The sequence below is a fragment of the Jaculus jaculus genome, chromosome 3 (genome assembly GCF_020740685.1).
Source record: "Jaculus jaculus isolate mJacJac1 chromosome 3, mJacJac1.mat.Y.cur, whole genome shotgun sequence".
NCBI lineage: Eukaryota > Metazoa > Chordata > Mammalia > Rodentia > Dipodidae > Jaculus > Jaculus jaculus.
Window position 1 is genome coordinate 150,356,653 of NC_059104.1, and position 22,897 is coordinate 150,379,549.

The following is a 22,897-nucleotide window of genomic DNA, read 5'->3' on the forward strand; positions in this document are numbered from 1 at the left end:
TATGGTGTCACAATACAATAGGATTTTTTTTCTCTAGTGTAATCTTACAGGACTACTGTCAAAGTGTATTTTCATTGTTGGTGGACTTGTGGTTTTGTGGAGTGTGCCTGCATTTACAGGGGTGGGATGGAATGAATGTGTGGGTAGTACATGGTGAACAAGAGACTGCAGCATTGCAACTTGAGGCTCCCAGGGAAGCAGAGCCAAGGTGCAGGAGGACATTGGTATTGAATTCTAAGACTAGCATGCATCAATGAAGGTCACCTGCAGCTGGATATAACAGAAGTTTTCAATGACAGTCATCTTAAGACCAAGTTGTTTCTTCCTCAGGAAGAAGTTTATAGGCAGGAGGAGATCTGTATGTGGTCCATCAAGGGCTGGCAGCTCTAGAATGTCCTTGAAACAGACTTCTGCTCCCTGCTTGCCCTGCCAGCCCAAGGTGAGTAAGAAGTGGTCCCATGAGCAACATCATGAATAGAGCTAAGCACAGCCATATACCTGTCTAACAGAAAACACTGGCCATGGTGGCACATGCTTGTAATACCAGAAATTGGGAGGGTGAGGCAGGAGGATTGCTACAAATTCAAGGGTAGCCTAGGTAGGCTACATGGTGCCAGGCCAACCTGGACTGTAGAACGAAGTCCTGTTTAAACACCACTACCACCAATAGCAGCAGATACACATACAAATTAGAGAGCTAAATCTTTAGTATGTATCATGGTCAATAGATACCTAAATTTATAAATAAAAAATGTACGTGTTAGCTGTCTATCACTTGTTGTATTTATAAAGACCAGAAGTGAAGAGCAACAACACTCTAGTTGTCTGTCATGGGGCTGGGAAGCCATGAAACTGGTCTGTGGCTGCTCCTCCTCTGCCCCCAGATCTGTCCTGACTTATTGGACTGGACTTGATTTCCTTTTCAAGACAGGGTCTCAATTTAGCCCAGGCTGACCTATAACTCATTCTGTAGACCCAGGCTAGCCTTGAACTCACAGTGGTTCTCCTTCCTCTGCCTCCCCATGCTGGGATTATATTTGACTGCACTTGGAACAGAAGGGCCTACAGAGATCTTTCTGCCCATGAACTGCCTGAACAGATCATATCTCACGAAATCAAGGTGCATTTGAACCCTCTTGTGGAAACTGCTGCATTCATCTGTTGAAAGTAACTGCCTTTAGAAAACTGTGGGTTCATGGCTGCCACTATCCCTGGGCAGGAGGTGCCACCTACTGGTACCAGAAGCCCAACCTCTCCTTGGAACTGAGTTTAGAGATGATTCTTATTATTTCCAAAGGGCAAAGGGAATAGTGGCCACCAAGCACACAGACTCAGGGGATACACCACACATGCAGAAGAAGGACACGTGGTAGGGTTACAGCAGGACGTGATTGTACAGATTTCTGGGCTGAGACAATGGCCTCATCTGCTACTCTGCTCCTTAATGATTAGAGTAGCTCATCCAGGCCTATTATGGAACTGGTCACATGAGTTCATCCACCTGACAATTCTGACCAAATTAAACACCCTGGTTTCATGCTAAGCCTCTTTGATTCCACAGCATTCCTGATAAAGGTTCTGATTGGAAAAGGCAAATGCAGGACCTCCTTGGGATCCTTGAGACAGGTAGAGGGCCTATGGGAAGACAGTACCTGGTTCTGACCTGTGCAACAAGAGCCCATACCCTGCTTGTTAGCACCCTGGATACCCGCCACTCAGTTCTCAACTGTGGGGGCTGCTGCAGACCCCCCAATCCCATTCCTGTGGGCACCCATCCCCCAGGTACTGTGAGGCCAAATGGAAGCCATGTTCCTGGGGAGGCAATGATCCTGCCTTCTCTGACAGCTGGCCCATGACTGGAAGAGGATATAAAAGACCACCCAAAGAAAAACTGGCTCCATGGCCGTGTGTGTTCTCCAGTGCAGTCAGGCTAAAGCCAGGCTCCAGGCCAGAGACCACTTTCCTGTTTCTCACGCTCCCCCTGTTCTGCACCTCTCACCCTTCTCTGGCCAATAGTACTCCTCTAACACATTGCTGAATGAGATTTCATATCTCAGGCTATGAAGCATACCTAGACCTGGCAGGCATCCTGCTGCACTCACTGTTAGGAACGGAAATATCACTGGGGCCATCAAGGAAAATTGTGTTCTTGGAGCAGTCAGGTTCTTAGGCTATTGGGCTGAATGCCCAGTAAAATCAGTCCTTGGAGAACTTGCACTGGATCTTACTTGGGAAGTCATTAAGGGACACAATGTCCTTTATGAAATGGACTCTGACAAGAGATAATTCTCAGCAACAAGGTCCAAGTTTGGATCCAGAATCCATCCTGCCTGCCAAGCAGTGGATGAGATGGCAGTGTGGGTTAGACCTCTCAAGTGCTGGCTCAGATCCCCCAAATACCAGCACATGGTACAGCAGCCCCTGGCTGTACCTCAGGTTGTTCCTCTTATCAACAGTTACTCCCTTACAGTACTGGCTCCCTGTCCCATCTCCATGGAGGACAGCTGGGGAAGATGGTGGTCAGTCCCTACCTCACTGGGTTATTGGGAGTGAGGGTTCATTGAGACAGTGTAGGTAAAGCTTTGAGCACAGAACCTGTTATCTGATCTCAGGGGGGCCAGTTGTTATCACCATCTTCTAGAATTCCAGAATCTGCACCAGGGCCCACTCACACACTGCCCCGCTGCTTCTCCATTTCTTTCAGGGCAGTGACTAAGCAAAGAACTCTGCCCAAACCTCTTACATATTGACTTTCCAGCTCTTGTTCCTAGAGAAGCAGTCAGCTTTGTCCCAGGCATGGAGGGCTGCAAGGAGCCAACAGGAAATGCCACAGTAGAGGCTCTTGGCTCACAAGTTGCCCAGTGCTTAGCTCCTGAGATGGGTCAGGTTCTGTGGACCTCACCGTGACAGAGCTAAAGGAAGTGGAGTAAAGAAACTCGCTTCTGCAGGCGTGATGAAAATAAAAGAGTATTTCAATATGCGTCATGGGATCTGCTCAGCAGGTTTCCATGGGAGGAACAGTTGGTTCCAGTGAAAGGAGAGCAGAACAAGAGATTGGACACACTTTGATCTGATGCAATGTTATTAGCACTTGTTGGAAGGGAAACATGTTATGCCTGGAAAGTTCCAGTGTCTGAATGTTAGATGTCACACTCAGACTTATCCATTTTTGTTCTAACAATTATATTAAATTTGTGATGTCCTGCTTGTCAGTATGTTCAGTGTAGGTGCACATGCTGGATTTAGTGAATTTATTCTATTGGCTCTTCCTGGGATACTCAAGTTCTCTTCAGGGAAACTTCTGTACAAAATATCTGGTTTTATGTAAGACTCAGTGTGTCACACCAGACCACTTCTCTCAAGGAGAGAAGCTGGATTAATCAAGGAGTTCCTTTTTTTTTTTTTTTTGCCTATGTAATTAATGAGCTCATCTAGGGACTCAATATGGGGCTCTCAGCTAGTAGGGCAATGGAGACTGAGATGAACAGCTTGCCTCCTAGCCCTTGCCAATGATGGGGAAGAAATGGTGCAGTCAGCAGGAAGATATAGCATTTGGTATAAAATTAAGGGCCCCTTTCCTAGAATCCCACAGAATGATGTGAATAAAGACGTACCTTAGTTGGCAAAATATCTTAACCTGGAGCCGGGCGTGGTGGTGCATGCCTTTAATCCCTACACTGAGTAACACCGTGAGTTCAAGGCCACCCTGAGACTACATAGTGAATTCCAGGTCAGCCTGGGCCAGAGTGGACCCTACCTCGAAAAACCAATACACACACACACACACACACACACACACACACACACACACACACACATACTGGGCATGGTGACACAGTCCTTTAATCCCAACACTTGGGAGGCAGAGGCAAGAGGATTGCTGTGAGTTTGAGGCCAGCCTGAGATTACATAGTGAATTCCAGGTAAGCCTGAGCTAAGCAAGACCCTACCTTGAAACTTCCTCCCCAAAACCGGGGGTGGGGGAGGGAGAGGAGTGCTTTGCGATACTGTTTCTCAAACACAAAGTAGCTATGGTATTTATGACCTCACAGTGGCTGACACTTCCTACACAAAGGAAGAAATGATGACGTCAAAGTAGAAGAGAGACTAGTTGGAAAGAAGGGATTCATTGTGGAGGGGCAGCAGATTTGGGAGGGGGAATAGGGACAGTGATGGGAGATGATTCTGATCATGGTATATTGTCTATATATATGGAGGTTGTCAATAAAATTCTTAAAAATGGCTGGAGAGCTGGCTCAGCAGTTAAGGTACTTGCCTGCAAAGCCTAATGACCTGGGTTCAATTTCCCAGTACCCATGTAAACCCAGATGAACCAAGTGGCATAAGCATCTGGAGTTTGTTTGCAGTGGCTGAGGGCTCTAGTGCACCCATTCTCTCTCTATCTCTCCTTGCAAATAAATTTTTTTTAAAGTTGTTTAGAGCTGGATAGATGGTTTAGTAGTTAAGGCACTTGCCTGTGAAACCTAAGAACTCATGTTCGAATCTCCAGGTCCCACATAAGCCAGGTACACAGTGATGTAAGTGTGCAATGTTGCACAATCACACAAGGGGGCACACACATCTGGAGTTTGTTCAAAGTGGCTAAAGGCCTTGGTGCACCCATTCTCTCTCTCTTTCAAATAAAAAATAAAAATAAATAAAAGAAAACTTTTGAAAGAACTCCTTTGAAATAAGAGGTGGCTAACAAAAGAACTAAACTCAGGGCTAGCTAAGTGACTGCTCCTGAGGAATGGAATAGGAATGGGAGAGGTCTCTCATGGCCATTTTTTAAAAAAAAATTTTTTATTCCTTTTTATTTATTTAGTTGAGAGCGACAGAGAGAGAAAGAGGCAGATAGACAGAGAGAATGGGCACGCTAGGGCCTCCAGCCACTGCAAACAAACTCCAGACACGTGCGCCCCCTTGTGCATCTGGCTAACGTGGGTCCTGGGGAATCGAGCCTCGAACAGGGGTCCTTAGGCTTCACAGACAAGCGCTTAGCCACTAAGCCATTTCTCCAGCCCTCTCATTGCCCTTTTGAAGTCCTTTCCTCACTCTACCAAGACCTAGCACTAGGTTCACTCAGCCCTATGTCTCCTTTAATTGATGCGTTGGGTGGTCAGGGCTTCAGAGAACCAGCCCTCAGGAAACAGGCTGAGGGAGTGGTATGCCAAGACAGCCCAGAGTGAACCTGGAACAAGAGTGACACCTGTCACCCTAATAGTTCTGGGCTTCCTGCCAAGCACTTCATTTAATCATCACAGGTAGTTCCTGCCCTTGCCAGTTGACAAATGAGGGAACCAGTTAACTTAGAGAGTGTGGAGAGAAGACCTTTGGGTTCCAAACCCAAAGTTCATCTGTGACACACAGCCTATTAAATCCTTATTTAGGAGGTCAGGGCCCACGAAGCTGCAATGTAAGCAAGCTTTGATACCACCAGCTTACTTACAGGTGCAGTGAACCTCTGCTCTGCCCAGAGAAAGAAAGGGCAAAGGAAAGGAGAGAAGAAGGAAGGAAAGAGAGAAGGAAGGAAGGAAGAGGTGGAGAGTCATGGGACCCCTGTAAAGGATAGAGGCAGTGAAATCAGCACATTCCCTTATCCTTTACTGGGACAAAGGGGACCCTTTCAAGGGAAGCTCTGGGCTCATCCCAATCCTGCTCAATGTAAACATTTACAACATTATTAACAAAAGGACCATGGGCCCAATAGTGGGAAAGCAAGTTTTGAAAACTTGGAAATCAAATAGCATGAGATAGGATAGAGTTGTGGAAAATGAAAAAAAAAAAAAAACAAAAAAACAACTCAATAGTGGTCATCCCTACAGGGTTCTGGTTGGAGGGACTTCGAATTCTGTGTTCTGCACATTTCTATAAGATGCACGTGTTTCACTACATACATGTGATGCTTTGGTAATTTGATGTAGTGGTACATGCCTATAATCCTAGCACTTGGGAGACAGAGATAGGAGGATTGGACATCTACAGTCCTCCTTGGCTACATACTGAGTTCAAGGCCAACCTGGGATATATGAGACTCTTAAAAAAAAAAAAAAAGGAAAAGAAGGAGGAGGAGGAAGAGAAAGAAAGAGAAAAGGAAATGACAAAAAAAAAAAAAAAATGCTTTCTGAGAGTAAAGGGACCTCTACCTCCAACTTTCTCTTCCTAATTTCCAAAACGACCAGTACATGCCTCGCCGAAGTGCTTTCTGTGCCATCAGGATCTTGTCCCCAGTGTGTTCCATTTAATTATTAAAGAGATGTTGTCAGTCCTCTCAGGAAGTTTAATGTTTAGTTTGCTGATTGAAGAACTAAAGTGTTTGTCCTTTGTCTTTGCACACGGTTGCTCAGGTGTTTGTTTAGAGAGAGAGAAGGAGGAGAAATGGTGTGATTTTGTTTTGTTTTCATGATTGCTCATGCTTTTGTCTTTGTGACAGCTATACTATTCTCCTTACCTTACAGCTTAGGAAAACGGGTTGGTACTATAATTATTGATCCAGTGAGGAAGGGAGTCTAAAGAGTAAAATAACGATTCAATTCAGGGATGGCTGATGGAAAGAGGAGGAGGGAAGGGCCACAGCAGCCTCCTGGAGGAGGTGGTGTGGAGCAAAACCTGGAAGAGGGGTTAGGAGACCAGGAGGGAGGACAGCAGACAGGGGGAGGACCGTGGTGGGAAGGCCTTGAGTGGGTCTGCTTCCCCTGATCTTTTTTTTTTTAAAACCCCTGAGACAGGCCTGGGATCCCCATCACAGCTGTGGTCCTAAGCACTGGGGAGGCCCAACCTCCTCCAGCTCTGGACTCTGCCCAGGAATTTCCGCAGAAATGAGAAGGCAGGTCAAAGCACAAGCAGGTTGAACCCTGCCATCCCCAAAGGATCCTGGGCTTCTCTTGCTCCTGACAGCCGCCTGTTCACCACAAATATGTGAGTAGTACAGGACCCTTTCCTCTGTGCGGCTGTACGCCTGCGTGTGCCCCCGAGCCGCACTCCCAGGCCCGGCCTGCATGTGTGCCCCTGCTTGTGTGGATGTGTATCTGGGGGTGTCAGCTTAAGCAGCCTGGTGTTGGGATAGAGTGGATTACTCCTCAAAGCAAGGAAAGGAGGAAAAACCGGCTGGGAAAAAGGGCTCCTTAGGGCTCTTATTTCCAGATAAGCTAAAACCTATCAATAGCTTCACTACAAAAGGAAGTACGTTGGCATTGGATTGGAAAAGTCCAGGGCTAGGACTGGCTTCAGGTATGGCTGGATCTAGGGGATGGAGCGATGTGTCACACATGTGTGTCTCCACTGTTCAAGGGCTTGCGGGGAGGGTATAATAAAATGAACAGTTCCCTCATTGGCAGTGATTTTTTTAAAAATTTTTTATTAACAACTTCCATAATTATAGCCTATAATGCATAATAATTCCCTCCCCCACTTTTCCCTTCACAAATCCACTTTCCATCATATCCCCTTCCCCTCTCAATTAGTCTTTCTCTCTCTCTCTCTCTCCTCTCTCTCTCTCTCTCTCTTTTTTTTTTTTTTTTTTTTTTTTTTGGTTTTTCGAGGTAGGGTCTCACTGTGGCCCAGGCTGACCTGGAATTCACTATGGAGCCTCAGGGTGGCCTCGAACTCACAGCAATTCTCCTACCTCTGCCTCCTGAGTGCTGGGATTAAAAGCGTGCACCACCACACCTGGCTCTCTCTCTCTCTCTTTTGAGGTAGGGTGTTGCTCTAGCCCATGTTGACCTGGAATTCACTATGTAGTCTAAGGGTGGCCTCGAAATCACAGCGATCCTCCTGCCTCTGCCTCTTTGTCTTTCAGCTGCAAAGCCTGACACATGGCAGACGAAATGCCAAAACAAAGGGAGTCCATCTCTCTCACACCAATGTCCCACGGTCTGGAGAACATGGGGGCTGAGTTCCTGGAAAGCATGGTCTGTCTCCTTCTCCAGATGACCTCTCAGTTTGACCATAGCCCATGGGTGGGAGTGACCTTTGTCCACCATCTTCCTCACACAGTCCTCTCCTCACCCCAGCTTGTACAGTTAGGAAGCCTCTCATGCGTCAGCCTCCCCCGACATGAAGCAGCCCCTTTTATTTTACTGCTAAACATGCCCTAAGTGCCTACTATGTGCAATGTAGCCTGTCCTTCTCTGAAAAGCCAGCGAAGGTCCCAAAAGGAAAGAATATCTGAGGTGTGATCTAAAAGATGACAAGAGAGCTGGGGAGATGGCTCAATGATTAAAGGTGCTTGCTTACAAAGCCTAATGGCCCAGGTTCGATTCCCCAGTACCTACATAAATCCAGATGCGCTAAGTGGCGCATGTGTCTGGAGTTCATCTGCAGTGGCGGAAGGCCCTGACACTCCCATTCTCTCTCTCTCTCTCTCAAGTAAATAAAAATGTTTTACAAAATTTTTTTTTAAAAAAGATGAGAAGAGAAGCCTAATCCCATACTGAACCCTCCCACCCTCCTCTTCCCTTTCTCCTTCAGTGCCCTAAGCACCCTAGCAGATACCTTCATAATGTCATCTGCAAGGATGTCCCCCACTGTGCAAATAAATGCATGAACAATGGGCCAAATGATGCCCTGGAGTTAGGTGATGAGGTGGCCAGTTCTGGAACCTTCTTAGAGACTACCTTTTTGTGTCCAGTAAGATGAAGTCTTAAGGGCCACAAGTGTCCCTTCCTCTTGCGATCATGTGCTCCCTGAGGAGGAGATACGTCTGCACATAGTAGGTGCTCAGTGCATGCTTTGTGGAATTTAAGTAAGTGACCCTACATTTCTTTGTTTTTGTTTATTTTTTTATTTTTTTTTGTTCATTTTTATTTATTTATTTGAGAGAGAGAGAAAGAAGCAGATAGAGAGAGAATGGGCACGCCAGGGCTTCCAGCCACTGCAAATGAACTCCAGACGCATGCGCCCCCTTGTGCATCTGGCTAACGTGGGTCCTGGAGAATTGAGCCTCGAACTGGGGTCCTTAGGCTTCACAGGCAAGCGCTTAACCGCTAAGCCATCTCTCTAGCCCTGTTTTTGTTTTCTGAGGTAGGGTCACACTCTAGCCCAGGCTGACCTGGAATTCACTTTGTAGTCTCAGGCTGGCCGTGAACTCACAGCGATCCTCCTACCTCTGCCTCCTGAGTGCTGGAATTAAAGGCGTGCACCACCACACCCAGCTGACCCTGCATTTCCTTTATAAAAGTCCAGACCCCACCAACGCCATGGGGTGCCTGTGAGTGTGCAGGGCAGCCAGGGTCCCTCCCACTACCAGGCTTTCTCTGGTGTCTGTCTGGTGGGGAGGCTGGTCCTGAGGGTTCCCTGCTGGCTTTAGGAGGAAGGTCGACTCCCCAGAAGCAACGCAAGCCCTGCAGAGGACACGGGCAACTGGGACAAGGAGGAACCAAAACCCTTCTTCAGATGGTAAGTGATTTTTGTGAGGGACCCAGGTCACCTGGGAAACAGGCTGGGAACCTGGCCTCCTGGCAGATGTGGGGGACTCTGGGAAACTTTGTTGAGCAGGGAGTCACAGTACTTTAGACAGCACTTTCAGTGAGCTGTGCCTGCCAACACCTTGGGAGAGAGCCAGGTACAGGTGCTCACTCGCCTGCTCCAAGCAGCTGGGGTGAAATCCATCTGGAATCCTGATGTGCATGTCGGGCTGCTCAGGCCACAGTTAGGAACGAGGCTCTGAACTGGCCAGGCCTTGGCACAACTTCCCCATCTGCCTTCTACCCCATTCAGCCTCTGAGACACCCTGGGGAACCTGAAAGCTGTTTGTAAAATTCCCAGAGTGGCCACACCTCTCCCATTACACAGAGGGCAAGAAACCTGCCCCCGAGTGCCTGCTGTGAGTCTTGAACTTGGGTCCTTGCTGGCCAGATCCTTTGCTGAGTAGAGCAGGAAGGACAGGGCATGGCAGTGGGGAGGCATCATCTAGCTGCCAGTGTGGGTGCACATGCTCACTCACCCTGGCATGGGGGGCACTTGCCACAGAAGCTGGGGGTTGCATTCCATGAACACTAAGTATACATCTGCTAGATCCTTGGGGACCCCAGGGACAGACAAGTGACAAGGGACCTAATGATTGGCAAGGACTGGCATACACTGTGGGTGCCTATGACAGTGGGGGTGGGCCAGCCTCATGGTTTCACATGCCTTGCCTTTGGAATAGGTGCCAAGGATGCAGACAGTATGCGTCTTTGTCCCAGGGGCACAAAGCAAGAACTAGGAGCTTCCACCTTGCCCCATGGATGGGGTGGAAGCAGGATAGGGAGTGGACAGCCATGGTTGTGCCTTTCTGAGTGTGGATGAGCCTCTTCCTTCTGGGTTAGCTGCCTCCTGTGTCCTGTGTCCTCCTGTCCTGGTGGCTCTTGCCAGTGGCCCCAAGGCCCAGCTTGTCCAGAACCCTCCTAGCTTGGTGTGCTCTAGGCTGAGTTTGTCTTTCAGTCCCAGGAATGGCAAGGCCTGCCCTGGCTGTTCCATCACCATTGTACTGAGAACATTCCTGAATGGCTTCCACCTGGAGGTGTTGGGAATCCCCACTGGGATGGAAGTCAGAGGGGCCACTCATCAGCCCAACTGGTTCTTTCCCTAGGAGGACAAGCCTGCAGCCAGGCCCGCAAGTCAGAAGGTTCTGTGAGGCGAATAGGCAGCTGTTTCAATGGATCTGCATAGGCCTGCTATGTACTGGTAAGCTGGGGACTTGCCTTTCCAGGAGGCAGTCACTGCCCTCCCTCCCACCCCCAGCCTCTTTCTATGTCTCAGGGTAGGCTCTTTCATTTACTCAGTCAGTGGGCTGAACACCAGCTCAGGGCCAGCCCCAGGACAGGAGCTATCCTCGATTCAGTCAGTCAGGATCACATTCCCATATCCCACCCTGGGCAGCAAGGGAGGGCCCCAAATATGTCCATGCAATGCAGTGAGCTCCAAATAGGCATGGAGAAGACTCACAGAAGGAGGCATTTCAGGGCTCATGGGTGGATCAGGAACCAGCCAGGTAGATGGGAAGGGCATGGAAGAGCGAGAAGGCCTTCCATGCCGAGAAGTCAGGGAACCAAGGTGGAAAACAACAGAGTATTGACTCTGATAATCTGTGGTTGGAGGGTAACGTTGTAGACAAAGAGTGCTGGGCTTGAGGCTGGAGGGTCTAGTATCAGGAGTGAGTGTGGGGGTGGAGTGGAGGATGTGTGGGACTTGGATTTGACTCTCAAGTCCCAAGACAGCAAGCGATTGAAGAACTTAAACTGGGAAGTATCTAGGTGGACTGCACACTATAGGACCAGCATGGCTGCAGGAAAAAGTACAGAGGAAAGATGGAGAAGGTGACACCAAGGGCCCCAGGGTGTGTGAAATAAAGTAAACGATAGACAGGGCTCGATTTGGACTTGGAAACTGACTGAGGGTGCAGGATAGGGGAGCTCTTGGATGATGAGGGATGATGATCCCTGCCACAGATCTCAAGAACATGGATGGAGAATGGGTCTTGGCAGAGAAGAGAGACTGGGAAAGTTTGCTGGAAGTAGAATTTCTAGGCCATCCAGGGGAGAGGACATTTCCCAGGGATACTTGCAGAATGAATTGAAAAGTTCATTTGCAGCCTCAAGAGGCCCTGGTGCACCCATACACTCTTTTTTGCTCTTGTAAATAAATAAATAAGTAAAAATATTTTTTTAAAATAAAATACTTTGCATTCTTAAAAAAAAAAAACAAAAAGGAAAGGAAAGAAAAACCATGGTCAAGATCATCCCTGGCTGAATAACACTTTTGAAGCCAGTCTGGGCTACAAGGAGTCCTGTTCGAAGGAGAAAAGCACAGGAGAAGAAGAGATGACTAACAGGAGAGCAGTCACCTGAGTACAGAAAAGGGCTCCTGGACCAGCTGGAAAGATTGGTCTTTACTTCATCCTGTCAGGTGGGAGACAGAGGGGAAGATGGGTGTAGATGCAGAGGCCATCATAAGAAGCCAGGGAAGGGAGAAAGTGGTGACAGATGACAATGATGGCCTAGTCTCTCAATGTCTTCAAAAGCAGGGGCATCTGCTGAGATGGAGTCCCTGTATTAGTCTGTTTTCTGTTGCTATAACAAAATACCCAAAAGCATAAAGAAAAGAGGTTTTTTTCCCCCTGAATCCATTTTTATTCATTGCTTCACTCCATACCCAAGCTTTCAGGAAATCTGTGTCTATCTCCCACCTCACTATAGGTACACTGGGAGAACAATAGCTCTCCCAGCTTCCCATTTCTTATGTGGGCTCTGGGAATCTGAACTCGGGCACTCAGAGTGGCACAGCAAGCTCTGAGACACCTCCCCAGCCACCAGAAAAGAGGTTTCTTTACCTTACAGTTTTGGACGTTCAAATGGTTGATAACATTGGGGTGGTTTAATCCCTTCTGAGGACACTTGTAATGTTCTTCTCATTGTATGATCCCAAAGGGCTAATCACCTTCTACCAGGAACTCAATCATGACTACTAAATTCTTTCTTGCTGAGTGCTAGGGAGATGGCTCAGCAGTTGAGGCTGCTTGCATGCAAAGTCTGTGACCCAGGGTTCAATTCTCCAACACCCATGTAAAGCTGGGCAAAAAGTAGCCCATATGTATTCTTTTACAGTGGCAAGAGAACCTGGCATGTCAACAGACATGCTCATGTGTGCGCGCACACACACATCGACACACACACACACACATACACACATGCATGTATGCACACATATACATACATGCTCACACATACACACACTCACAAACACTCATGCATGCACCTCCGCCCATACATACACACAAATAAATACGATAACATAAAACATAAAAAGAATAAAAAACATTCCTTGTAATGATTTTGGCCTTGGCTTTCTTTTTTTGTTGTTGTTGTTATTGTTTTTTGAAGCAAGGTCTCAATCTAGCCCAAACTGACCTGGAACTCACTCTGTAACCCAGGTTGTCCTTGAACTCTAGGTGATAATTCTACCTCAGCCTCCTGAATGCTGGGATTAAAAGCATGCACCATCATGCCTAGATGATCTTCCTTTTCCCCCCCTCCTTTCCTTTCTTCCCTCTCCCCTTTCTTTTTCTTTTTCCTTGATATTTTTTGTTTTTAAAAATTTTTTATTTATTTGGGCTGGAGAGATGGCTTAGCGGTTAAGCGCTTGCCTGTGAAGCCTAAGGACCCCGGTTCGAGGCTCGGTTCCCCAGGTCCCACGTTAGCCAGATGCACAAGGGGGCGCACACATCTGGAGTTCGTTTGCAGAGGCTAGAAGCCCTGGCGCGCCCATTCCCTCTCTCTCCCTCTATCTGTCTTTCTCTCTGTGTCTGTCGCTCTCAAATAAATAAATTAAAAAAAAAATTTTATTTATTTGACAGAGAAAGAGAGAGAGAGAGAGAATGGGCATGCCAGGGCTTCCAGCTACTGCAAACAAACTCCAGATGCATGCATTCCATTGTGCATCTGGCTAGCATGGGTCCTGGGGAATTAAACCTGGGTCCTTTGTAGGCAAATGCCTTAGCCACTAAGCCATCCCTCCAGCCCTTGTTTTTTTTTTTTTTTCTTTTTTCTTTTTTCTAGGTAGGTTCTCACTCTAGCTCAGGCTGACCTGGAATTCAGTCTCAGGGTGGCCTTGAATTCTCAGTGATCCTCCTACCTCTGCCTCCTGAGTGCTGGGATTAAAGGTGTGTGCCACCACACCCAGCTTTTGTTTTTATTTTTTGATGAAGGGTCTTACTCTAGCTCAAGCTGACCTAGAGTTCACACTCTGTAGTCCTCGGCTAGCCTCAAACTCTTGATGAAACTCTTATCTCTGCCTTCAAGGTGCTGGGATTAAAGGTGTGCACCACCATGCTTGGCTTCTTTTATTTAAAAAAAATTTTTTTTTTTTAATTTGAGGGAGAGAAGGCAAGAGAGAGAGAATGGGCACACCAGGGCCTCCTGCCAATGCTAATGAGCTCCAGTCACATGTGCCACTTTGTGCATCTAGCTTTACTTGGGTAATGGGGAATCAAACCAGAGTTATCAGGCTTTGCAAGGAAGCACCTTTGTCCCCCCAGCTGACTTTCTTGATATTGGTGTGATTTTGACTTTCTCAGACTTTTTAGTATCTTTCTGAAATTATAGCTTTTGTGCTGAGGCCCTTTGAGTAGGTTTGGGCAGGAAAGAAGCTTGTGTGCTCAGTACATGTGTGCTCGGTACCTTCACACTGGCGGGCAAAACACCACCAGAAGCATCTTATGGAAGGAAATGGTTTTGGCTTATAGCTTTTTCAAAAAACTATTTTATTTATTTACTTACAAAGAGATGATAGATACATTAGATAGATTACAGATAGATAGAGAATGGGTGCACCAGGCCCTCTCACCACTGCAAATGAACTCTAGATGCATGTGCCACTTTGTGCAGCTGGCTTACATGGGTCCTGGGGAATTGAACCCCGGTCATTAGGCTCTGGAGGCAAGCACTTTAACTGCTGAGCCATCTCTCCAGCCCAGGCTTATGGTTTTGAGAGGAAATGTCATCAAGGCAGGGAAAGCATGGCATGATCACACTTGTCGTATCAGCTGGGAGGAAGCAGTGAGAGTGAGCTAGCTAGAACACTCAGTGCGGGGCTGGACTAATCAATCCCAAGGCCCACCCCTAGCAACACATCTCCTCCAGCGAGGCTCCTCCTCCCAAAGGCTCCACCATCTGGGGATTAAGTATGAGGTTTAATCATAAATACAAGAGGTTGTTGGGAATATTTTACCATCAGACCTCCAACACCATGCCTGGGAGGAAAGGTGGCTTTCACCACTCCTGCTCAAGAGGCATAGAAAAGCCCTGTTGTCAGAGAGGTGAATGGATCCTAGAAGGATAATAATGCTTCTGGAGACACATTTGTCCCCATGTCCTACCAGGAAGACATACCGCTTCCTCTCCAGCTTCCATGTTGATGGACCCTGACCCTTCTAGGGATCTCACTACGCTGTAACCCTAGACTGACACTCTGTGTGTCACTTCCAAGCTTCAGAAACCTCATTGGCTGGGTGGGCACCGCTGTCTCCCAGCCTTATAGAACTGGCATGAGGTCCAGCTCAGTGGCTGGTGGCCTTAGTGCCTCTGCCCAGTTGGCCCTCCTTCCTTGAACTCCCACAGCCTGAGCTGCAGCTGGGCAGCTCTGTCGGGGCACTGCCATCCCATCCGTGTCCAGCTAAGCCACACTCACACAGCTAGGAATCCCAGCTGACAAGTTTCTTCATGAGACAAAGCTATACTTCTAAAGTCAACTTTTTTTTCCATTTCCTTTTAAAAAATAAAATATTTTTTATTTCTTTGAGAGAGAAAGAGAAAGGCAGATAGAGAGAATGAGTGTGCCAGCTTCAGCCATTGCAAAGGAACACTTGACATATGTGCTACCTTGTGTATCTGGCTTATGTGGGTCCTGGGGAATTGAACCTAGGTCCTTTGGTTTTGTAGGCAAACGACTTAACTGCTAAGCCATCTCCCCAGCCCTCCCTTGCCACTTTGTCATCCCCTGAGTGACAGGAACTTGATTTTTGTCCATCTGGATTTCCCCTTCAGAACCCTTTTCCCAGCAGGCCTTAACCACTGTCACTCCTCAGGTGTCTGCTGAGCTGTCCACTTCTGCAACTGTCACAGGTTTTCTGTTCAGTCAGGTAGCAGTGAGTGCCTTCCCTAGACTCCCTCTTATCTCTCTCTGCCTCTCGTGTGTGTAGAGTGTGTGGTGGGGGTATATGTATATGGTATGGGCGTGTGTGTGTGTGTGTGTGTGTGTGTGTGTGTGTGTGTGGTGTATGCACATGTATGTGTAGATGCACATGCCCTGTGTGCACACATGGGGAGGCCAGAGTAGAACTTCGAGTATCTTCCTCTGTCATTCATCCGGGTGTTTTCTTGAGACAGTCTCTCTCACTGAGCCTGGAGCTGTCGCATTCAGTCACACTGGCTGACCAGTGAGCTCCAGCAGTTCTCTTGTAACGGTGGTTAGAAGCATGATTGGCCATACTTACGCCACTGATGTGGAATCAAACTCAAGATGAACTGGACTTCTCAGGCCATGCTTGCACAGCAAGTGCTCTTAGTCACTAAGCCATCTTCCCAACCCCCACCCTCTTTCTCTGAGCCTCTGGGAACACTTCTGGGGCTCCAGTGCTTGCTCTTCCTGCCCACACATCGTACAAAATTCCTCTCCAAGGCCTGGATTCCACCCAGAAAGCAAGGCCCAGGGCTCCATGTTCTAAACAGCTTGGATGTTGGCTCATTCATGAAACTGCCCACGGCCGCTTTCTAGAATCCCCAGTGTCCCGGCTATGCTGTTCCTAACTAGTTTAGTAGCAGGTGTGTGAGGTGGGACTCACACTTCCTTGTACACTGATTCATCCTGAGTTTTTTCATCTGTGGCTATTAGTCCTTTCCACTCTTTTTATTTATTTATTTGAGAGAGAGAGATTTTAAAATGGGTACACCAGGGCTTCCGGCCACTGCAAATGATGCATGTGTCACCTTGTGCATCTGGCTTACATGGATCCTGAGGAATTGAACCTGCGTCCTTGGGCTTTGCAGGCAAGTGCCTTAGCTGCTGATCCATCTCTCCACTCTTAAAGGGCTCTGGATTTTGAAATTCATAAAGCCAGGGAGAAAGGTATTTCCCTTCTGCTGCCTCCATCACATTCCTTTCTTGAGGTGCAGGAAAGCAAGGCAAAGGGGGAAGAGGAAACTCTAGGAAGATCAACACCTCAGAGTAGAGTGTGACCCCTTCATCCAGCCCCATCCTCCAAGGGACCTAGCATGGCCCTGGGCCACACAGTTGCTCCATTGATGCCACAAGATTCTTCCTGTTTCTTCTCACACACCCCGTACACATCACCTCTTTGTGTCTGGTCATCAATTTTACATTCTGCAAAGGGCTTTCTCACACATACTGCCCAGGTCTCATGCATGCCTCAATCACTGAGCCATACCCCCTAAAACTCTCTTGACACTTTGCAGGTCAATGTCCTCATTTCCAGATGGAAAGCCTGAGACTGGGAGCAGTTGGGTGGTTTTCCTGCTGTCAGTGCTGGGCACGGAGTGAGGTGGCACTAGTGGGTGCGTTGCCGGGCTTGGAGAGGCACCAGCCCTCACTGAGCCCTCCTTTGTCCTGTTTCTCAGCATTCATCGCGTTCCTGCTCATTGCCTGCCTCCTGGACTTCCAGAGGGCCCTGGCACTGCTGGTCATTACCTGTGTGGTCCTCTTCTTTCTGGCCCACAGCCTGCTGATGAGGTTTCTGGGGCCCAAGCTCAGCAAGTATTTGAAACTCCGGGTCCATTCCCGTTTGAGCCTCTGGTTGAAGAGGTGAGTGAACTCACAGTCCCAAAAGAGGCTGAGGGGAATGTGCCCCACTCTGCTTGTCCTCGGTGGCCCAGGGGAGAAGGTTCCAGGACAGCAATGGCCATACGTGTGTGGTTTTGCCAGTTCTAATCTAATTATTTCAACAAGCAACTGTGAGGCCTAAAACCTAACTAGTGATAGTTTCCTGCATTCAAAGAGCCTGGCTCACCCCAGCAGAGAGGGCCCTTCCAGCACCTATCATTGAATGGCTCACCTGGAGCAAACCTATCACACAGCTATGGACCACAGCTGCCCATGACCAGCCTTGGAGAAAGGTTCAGTGGGCTGTGGGCTAGATGCCACTAGTTTTGATTAGCCCCCAGGGGGAAAGTCCCTGAAGAATAGTTTGGGAAAGGATCCTTTGATTTTCAAACTGGATTTCCCAGTGTTCTAGAAACCACAGAGATACCATAGATTAGGAAAAGGAGATTACGGAAGAGGGAACTCCCTGTCTGTCACTATTTTCTATTGCTCTAACTGAATACCACACATGGGGCAATTTATAAGGAATAGAATTTTATTTTGGCTCACAGTTCTAGAGGCAGGGATATCCAAAATCATGGTGTTGCCATTTGCTCAGCCTTTGGCAAGGGCCTCAAGTTGCTTCAATTCATGGCAGAAAGTAGAGGGCAAGCAGCAATGTGTACAAAAGGTAACGTAGGAGAGGCTCCTTTGACTTATATAACCTCTCCCTGTGCAGTAACTAACCCAATCCTGTAGGGTCACTGATGTTTTGCTAGGATTAACCCATTCCTTCAAGAAAGGATTTAGTCATGTCTTAAAGGCCCCTCCTCCCAATGCTGCCACAGTGACATTTAAATTTTAACACAAGAAGTAGGTGCGGTGGTATACACCTGTAACCACAACTCTTGGGAAGTACAGTTAGGAGTTCAAGGTCATCCTAGACTACATAGCAGTTTGAGACCAGCCTAGACTACATGAGACCCTATGTGGAAAAAAAAATCAACATGAGTTTTGGTTTAAAAAAAAGACATGGTGGTACACGCCTTTAATCCCAGCACTCCCAGCACTTGGGAGGTAAAGGTAGGAGGAGCGCTATGAGTTCAAGGCCACCCTGAGACTACATAGTGAATTCCAGGTCAGCCTGAGGTAGAGTGAGACCCTACCTCAAAAAACCAAAACAATTAAAAATTTAAAAAAGACAGGGCTGGAGAGATGGTTCAGTGGTTAAGGCCCCTGCCTGCAAAGCCTAAGGACCCATGTTCAACTCTGCAGGACCCACATAAGCCATACGCACAAGGTGGTCCAAGCACACAAGGTCACACATGCACACAAGGTGCACACATCTGGAATTTGATTGCAGTGGTTGGAGGCCCTGGCATGCTGATTCTGTCTCTTTTGCATAAAAAAGGCCAGTGTGTTGGGTTTGCCTCAAAAATAAAAATAATAAAAATTAAGAATTAAAAAAAGGGCTGGAGTGATAGCTTGGAAGCTAAGGCACTTGCCAGCAAAGCCTAAGGACCCAGGTTCAATTCTTCAGTACCCACGTAAGCCAGATGCACAAGGCGGTTCATGTGTCTGGATTTCATTTGCAGTGGCTGAAGGCCCTGGCATCCATTCTTTCTCTCTCCTCTTTGTCTCTCAAATAAATCAAAATTAGAAAAAAAAAAAGACATCTGTTGGGAATGGTTGGTACATACCTTTTTTAAAAAATATTTTTAATTTTAAAAAATTTTTAATTTTTACTTTATATTTATTTATTTGAGAAAGAGGGAGAGAGAGAATGGGCACACCAGGGCCTCCAGTCACTGCAAACAAACTCCAGACACATGCACCCCCTTGTGCATCTGGCTTACATGGGTCCTGAGGAATTGATTAGAGGTCCTTTAGCTTTGCAGGCAAAAGCCTTAACACTAAGCAATCTCTCCAGCCCTAAAATATTTTCTTTTTTTTTTTTTCCATTATTTTATATTTATCCTGAAACTTCTAGTCACAGTTACAGCAGAAAAAAACAGTAAGACGCCGGTTTATACTCTAATGACTTGCTGGCTCTACTTTAAACAAGAGGTGCATATAAAGTACTTAGAGCCCTAGACAACAAATGTTGTCACTCTGAGGTAGACACTATTTATCACTTCTCCACATTTTACATTTAATATCAACAAAATATAATATAGTGACAAGCTATTCAGTAACAAAGCCAACATTCTGGATGCAGTACAAAAATTAAATTAGTCATTGATACATAACTCAAACACAAATTGTTAATTTATTTTTAACAACAAAATAGTAGCAGTAACAAAGTAACTTAGCCATCAGCAGAGCAAAACAAGGACAAAACTAATGAACAGGCGTATATCAGCTCAAATTAGTCATCACCTTTAAGTAGGAAAAACTGTCATTGGTCTAGTGGTTCCCAGCCCTGTCTGCACATTAGAGAAACGAAGGAGAGGACTGGTGTGTGAAGTGTCAACATGTAAGGCCCACTTCCAGAAGATTAAATGAAATGTCTTGAATGGGGCTCATGTAAAGGCTTTTAAAGTGTTGAGAACTACAGGTCTAAAGTAGTAACAAAAATGCCCTCAAAGTAATTAAAGTCAATAAACTGATCATAGAATAAATTCTTTTCTTTTTATCTTAGAAGGGGGAGGGGCAGGCACCCACTTCCCATTGTTTTGATTGCCATAGCAGTTTAACAGACATCAAATATTGAAAGTTAAAATGCTTCCCAAATTGAAATTCTCACAAGTTCAATTTACAAAGTTCTTTTAGAACACTATCAGCTTTCAGAAAGTATCTCCCACATGGTAATTTTGCATAGATATTCAAGTCACCGATTTGTTCAGCTGAGTCAGTAGATGTACTAGAAAATATTTTAATACTAGTTCTATAAAATTATATTCACTGCATATTCCACAAACTTTTTATCAGTGCAAAGATTTGACAGAGGAAGACAGGTAGGTGTGCTTCCCATCTATTTCTACAACTGCCAGACTCCTTTCTGTAAGACTAGTGCATCTTCACAGTTAGATCCCAAACAAAACTATCTACATTAAAAAACATGTACAGAAAATATTTCACCTATAACTCTACCATATCCTTGATAAATCCCTACTGGGAGTTCCGTAGTAACTATAGTTAATTATTGTCAAAATAGTTTTTACTTATTTTTCAGGTCTAGAAACAATGTCAAGTATGGAAAGTTACTTTTTCCTTAGGTCTCTGCAAATTTAGTAAATTCTATTTTGTCAGCAGTTCTTGTCAAGACTCCATGTCAATCTCAGCTCCATTCTTGTCCTGAAGTGTTGTCTCGGTCAGGCTGTCTTCACTCACTCCTTGGATATCTGCCAGGTCGATAGGTGGTAAAGGATTCCTCCAGTACTGGAATGTATTATACTGCCCAAACTCTTCATTGTACTGGCGCGCCGCGGACCCCCAGGCGCCCGGCGGGGGCCCCTGCGCCCCGTCGTGGGCCCCGCGCGTGAGCGGCCGGGCGTCACGGGGCTCCTCCCCCGGCCCGCGGGGCTGCGCGGGCGGCGGCGGCAGCGGCGGCGGCGTCCCGCCGGGGTCCCGGCCACGGCTCTCGGGCTCCTCGCCGTCCGCGGTGCCGCGGCGCTTGCTGGGCGACGCCGCTGGCTCGGCCATGGCACCCGCGTCGATTCTGCGCTTCCGGGGCCCCGCAGCCCCCGACGGCGGAGTCCAGAGCGGCGGCGGCTCCTCGGGGAAGCCGCAGAGCAGCAGCCGCTTGCAGGGCACGTGCAGCGCCAGCGGCTCGGCTGCGCGCCGCTGCATATTTTCTTTTTTGAGAGAGAAAGAAATAGGCAAATAGAGAGAAAGAGAGAGGAAGAGAGAGAGAGAGAGAGAGGGAGAATGGGTGCACCAGGGCTTCCAGCTGCTGCACCACTTTGTGCATCTGGCTTACGTGAGTCCTGGAAATCGAACCTGGGTCCTTTGGCTTTGCAGACAAACACCTTAACTGCTAAACCATCCCTCCAGCCCAATCTCCAGAATCTTAGTTCAGCATCAACTCAAGAGTCCAGAGTCTCATGTGAGACTCCTTTTAGTTGTGAGCGTATACATCACTTCCAAAATACAAAGGTGGGGCAGGATTCACAGTCCAAAATGAAGAGAGAGGTAGGAAGAATAAAATAACAGGTCCAAAGCAAGTCTGTTGTGCAAGAAGGCAAAACCCTAAATCTTCAGGATCCAGAAACGTTTTTGTCACTTGATGTGCCACCTCCTGGACACCCTGGGGCGGTTGAATCAGGGGCTCCATGGCTTTGTGGGCTCGGTCCACGGGGCTGCACACTCATGCTGATGGGTGTTCCCCATCTCCTGTGGCACACCATCCATACGCCCTCTATTCTGAGGTCTCAGGCTTGCTTTCATCCCTGCTCCAGGTCTCTGCCTGGCCTTGCAGGCTGTTCACAGCATCCTTTGCCATCTAGTCAAGAAAGTCAGGCCTCCGTTGTTCTTGCACCCTGCACATCTGAACTGTGGGCACCTCATGGGCAGACTTGAACAATGTCAAGGCTAATCATGTGTGCCCTCTGAAGTAGTGGAACATTGCAGGGTACCAGTTGCCCAGAGAGAAAACTCCAGAGGTCTACAGAGTCCCCTGGCAGTTGAGGTGATGGTGAGCAACTCTAGTTGTCTTCTCCAGTGGGTTATTTATTTGAGAAAGAGAGAGAGAGAGACAGAGAGACAGAGAGACAGAGAATGGGCTCACCAGGGCTCTAGGCCCTGCCAATGAACTCCAGACTCATGTGCCACCTTGAGCATCTGGCTTATATAGGTCCTGGGGAATTGAACCTAGGACCTTTGGCTTTATAGGCAAGTGCTTTAACCACTAAGCAATCTCCCCAGCCCTGTGCTTGCTGCTTTTTGATGTTTGCTGGCTGCTGGTGCTTTCTCTCTCTGCTTGGATCTGTGAAAGGGAGCCAGCTTCCCCTGGATCTGTAAACTTGAAATAAATCCCTTCTTCCCATAACTGTGTCTGGTTGGATGATCATCCCAGCAATGTAAAACTGCCTATGACAAGTTCTGATCACTGAATGCCTCTGAGGAAACTATGTAAGGCCTGGGAAAGAACTACCCAAGAATGAAAGGGAGTCGGGCCTGAAGTCCAAGAGAGGGCTGTTTTAGTTACTTCCTTTTTAATGGGATAAAAGATCTGACAAAAATCAGTGTAGGGGGCTGGAGAGATGGATCAGTGGTTAAGAGTGTTTGCTTGTGGAGCCTGGTAGCCCAAGTTCATTTCCCCAGCACCCCATAAAGCCTGCTACACAAAGTGGTGCATGCATCTGGAGTTTGTTTCCAATGGCAGGAGTCCCTGGTGTGCCACTTCTTTCTCTTTCTCCCTCCCTCTCTCTCAAATAAAGTTAAGAACAATTAGTTTAGACGAGGAAGGGTTTAGTTTAGCTTACACTTCAGGTTATGTTCCATCATGGTGGGGAAAGCAAGGCAGAAGCAAGAGACCAGTGTCACCTCATCGCTTCAGCAGGGAAAAAGTAGAGACAGATGAGTGCTGCTGCTCAGTCATCTGTCTCCTTTTTATATAGCCCCAGGACCTTACCCACAGCTAAGGTGCGTATTCTCACCTCAG

General features: G+C 47.4%; 2 protein-coding genes across 3 annotated transcripts in view; one reads left to right on the forward strand and one right to left on the reverse strand.

The window, feature by feature from the left end:
* Positions 1-337: 337 nt before the first annotated feature.
* Slc28a1 (solute carrier family 28 member 1) overlaps positions 338-22,897 on the forward strand; it is a 66,504-nt gene continuing 43,944 nt past the window's right edge. For both annotated transcript variants that reach the window (XM_045145478.1, XM_045145479.1), the window contains exons 1-6: positions 338-439; positions 6,729-6,918; positions 7,799-7,910; positions 9,308-9,396; positions 10,571-10,665; positions 17,112-17,295. In XM_045145478.1, the coding sequence (XP_045001413.1) occupies positions 7,815-7,910; positions 9,308-9,396; positions 10,571-10,665; positions 17,112-17,295 (464 nt within the window). In that variant the 5' untranslated portion in view covers positions 338-439; positions 6,729-6,918; positions 7,799-7,814. The remainder of the gene's footprint in view (positions 440-6,728; positions 6,919-7,798; positions 7,911-9,307; positions 9,397-10,570; positions 10,666-17,111; positions 17,296-22,897) is intronic.
* Positions 20,320-21,084, reverse strand: LOC123459313 (uncharacterized protein C9orf40-like). The gene has a single exon (XM_045145249.1). The coding sequence runs from the start codon at positions 21,082-21,084 to the stop codon at positions 20,554-20,556; it is 531 nt and encodes a 176-aa protein (XP_045001184.1). The 3' UTR covers positions 20,320-20,553.

Bases quoted from the DNA above. Each gene is read 5' to 3' on its own strand.
- LOC123459313 (XM_045145249.1), bottom strand. From the start codon at position 21,084: ATGCAGCGGCGCGCAGCCGAGCCGCTGGCGCTGCACGTGCCCTGCAAG.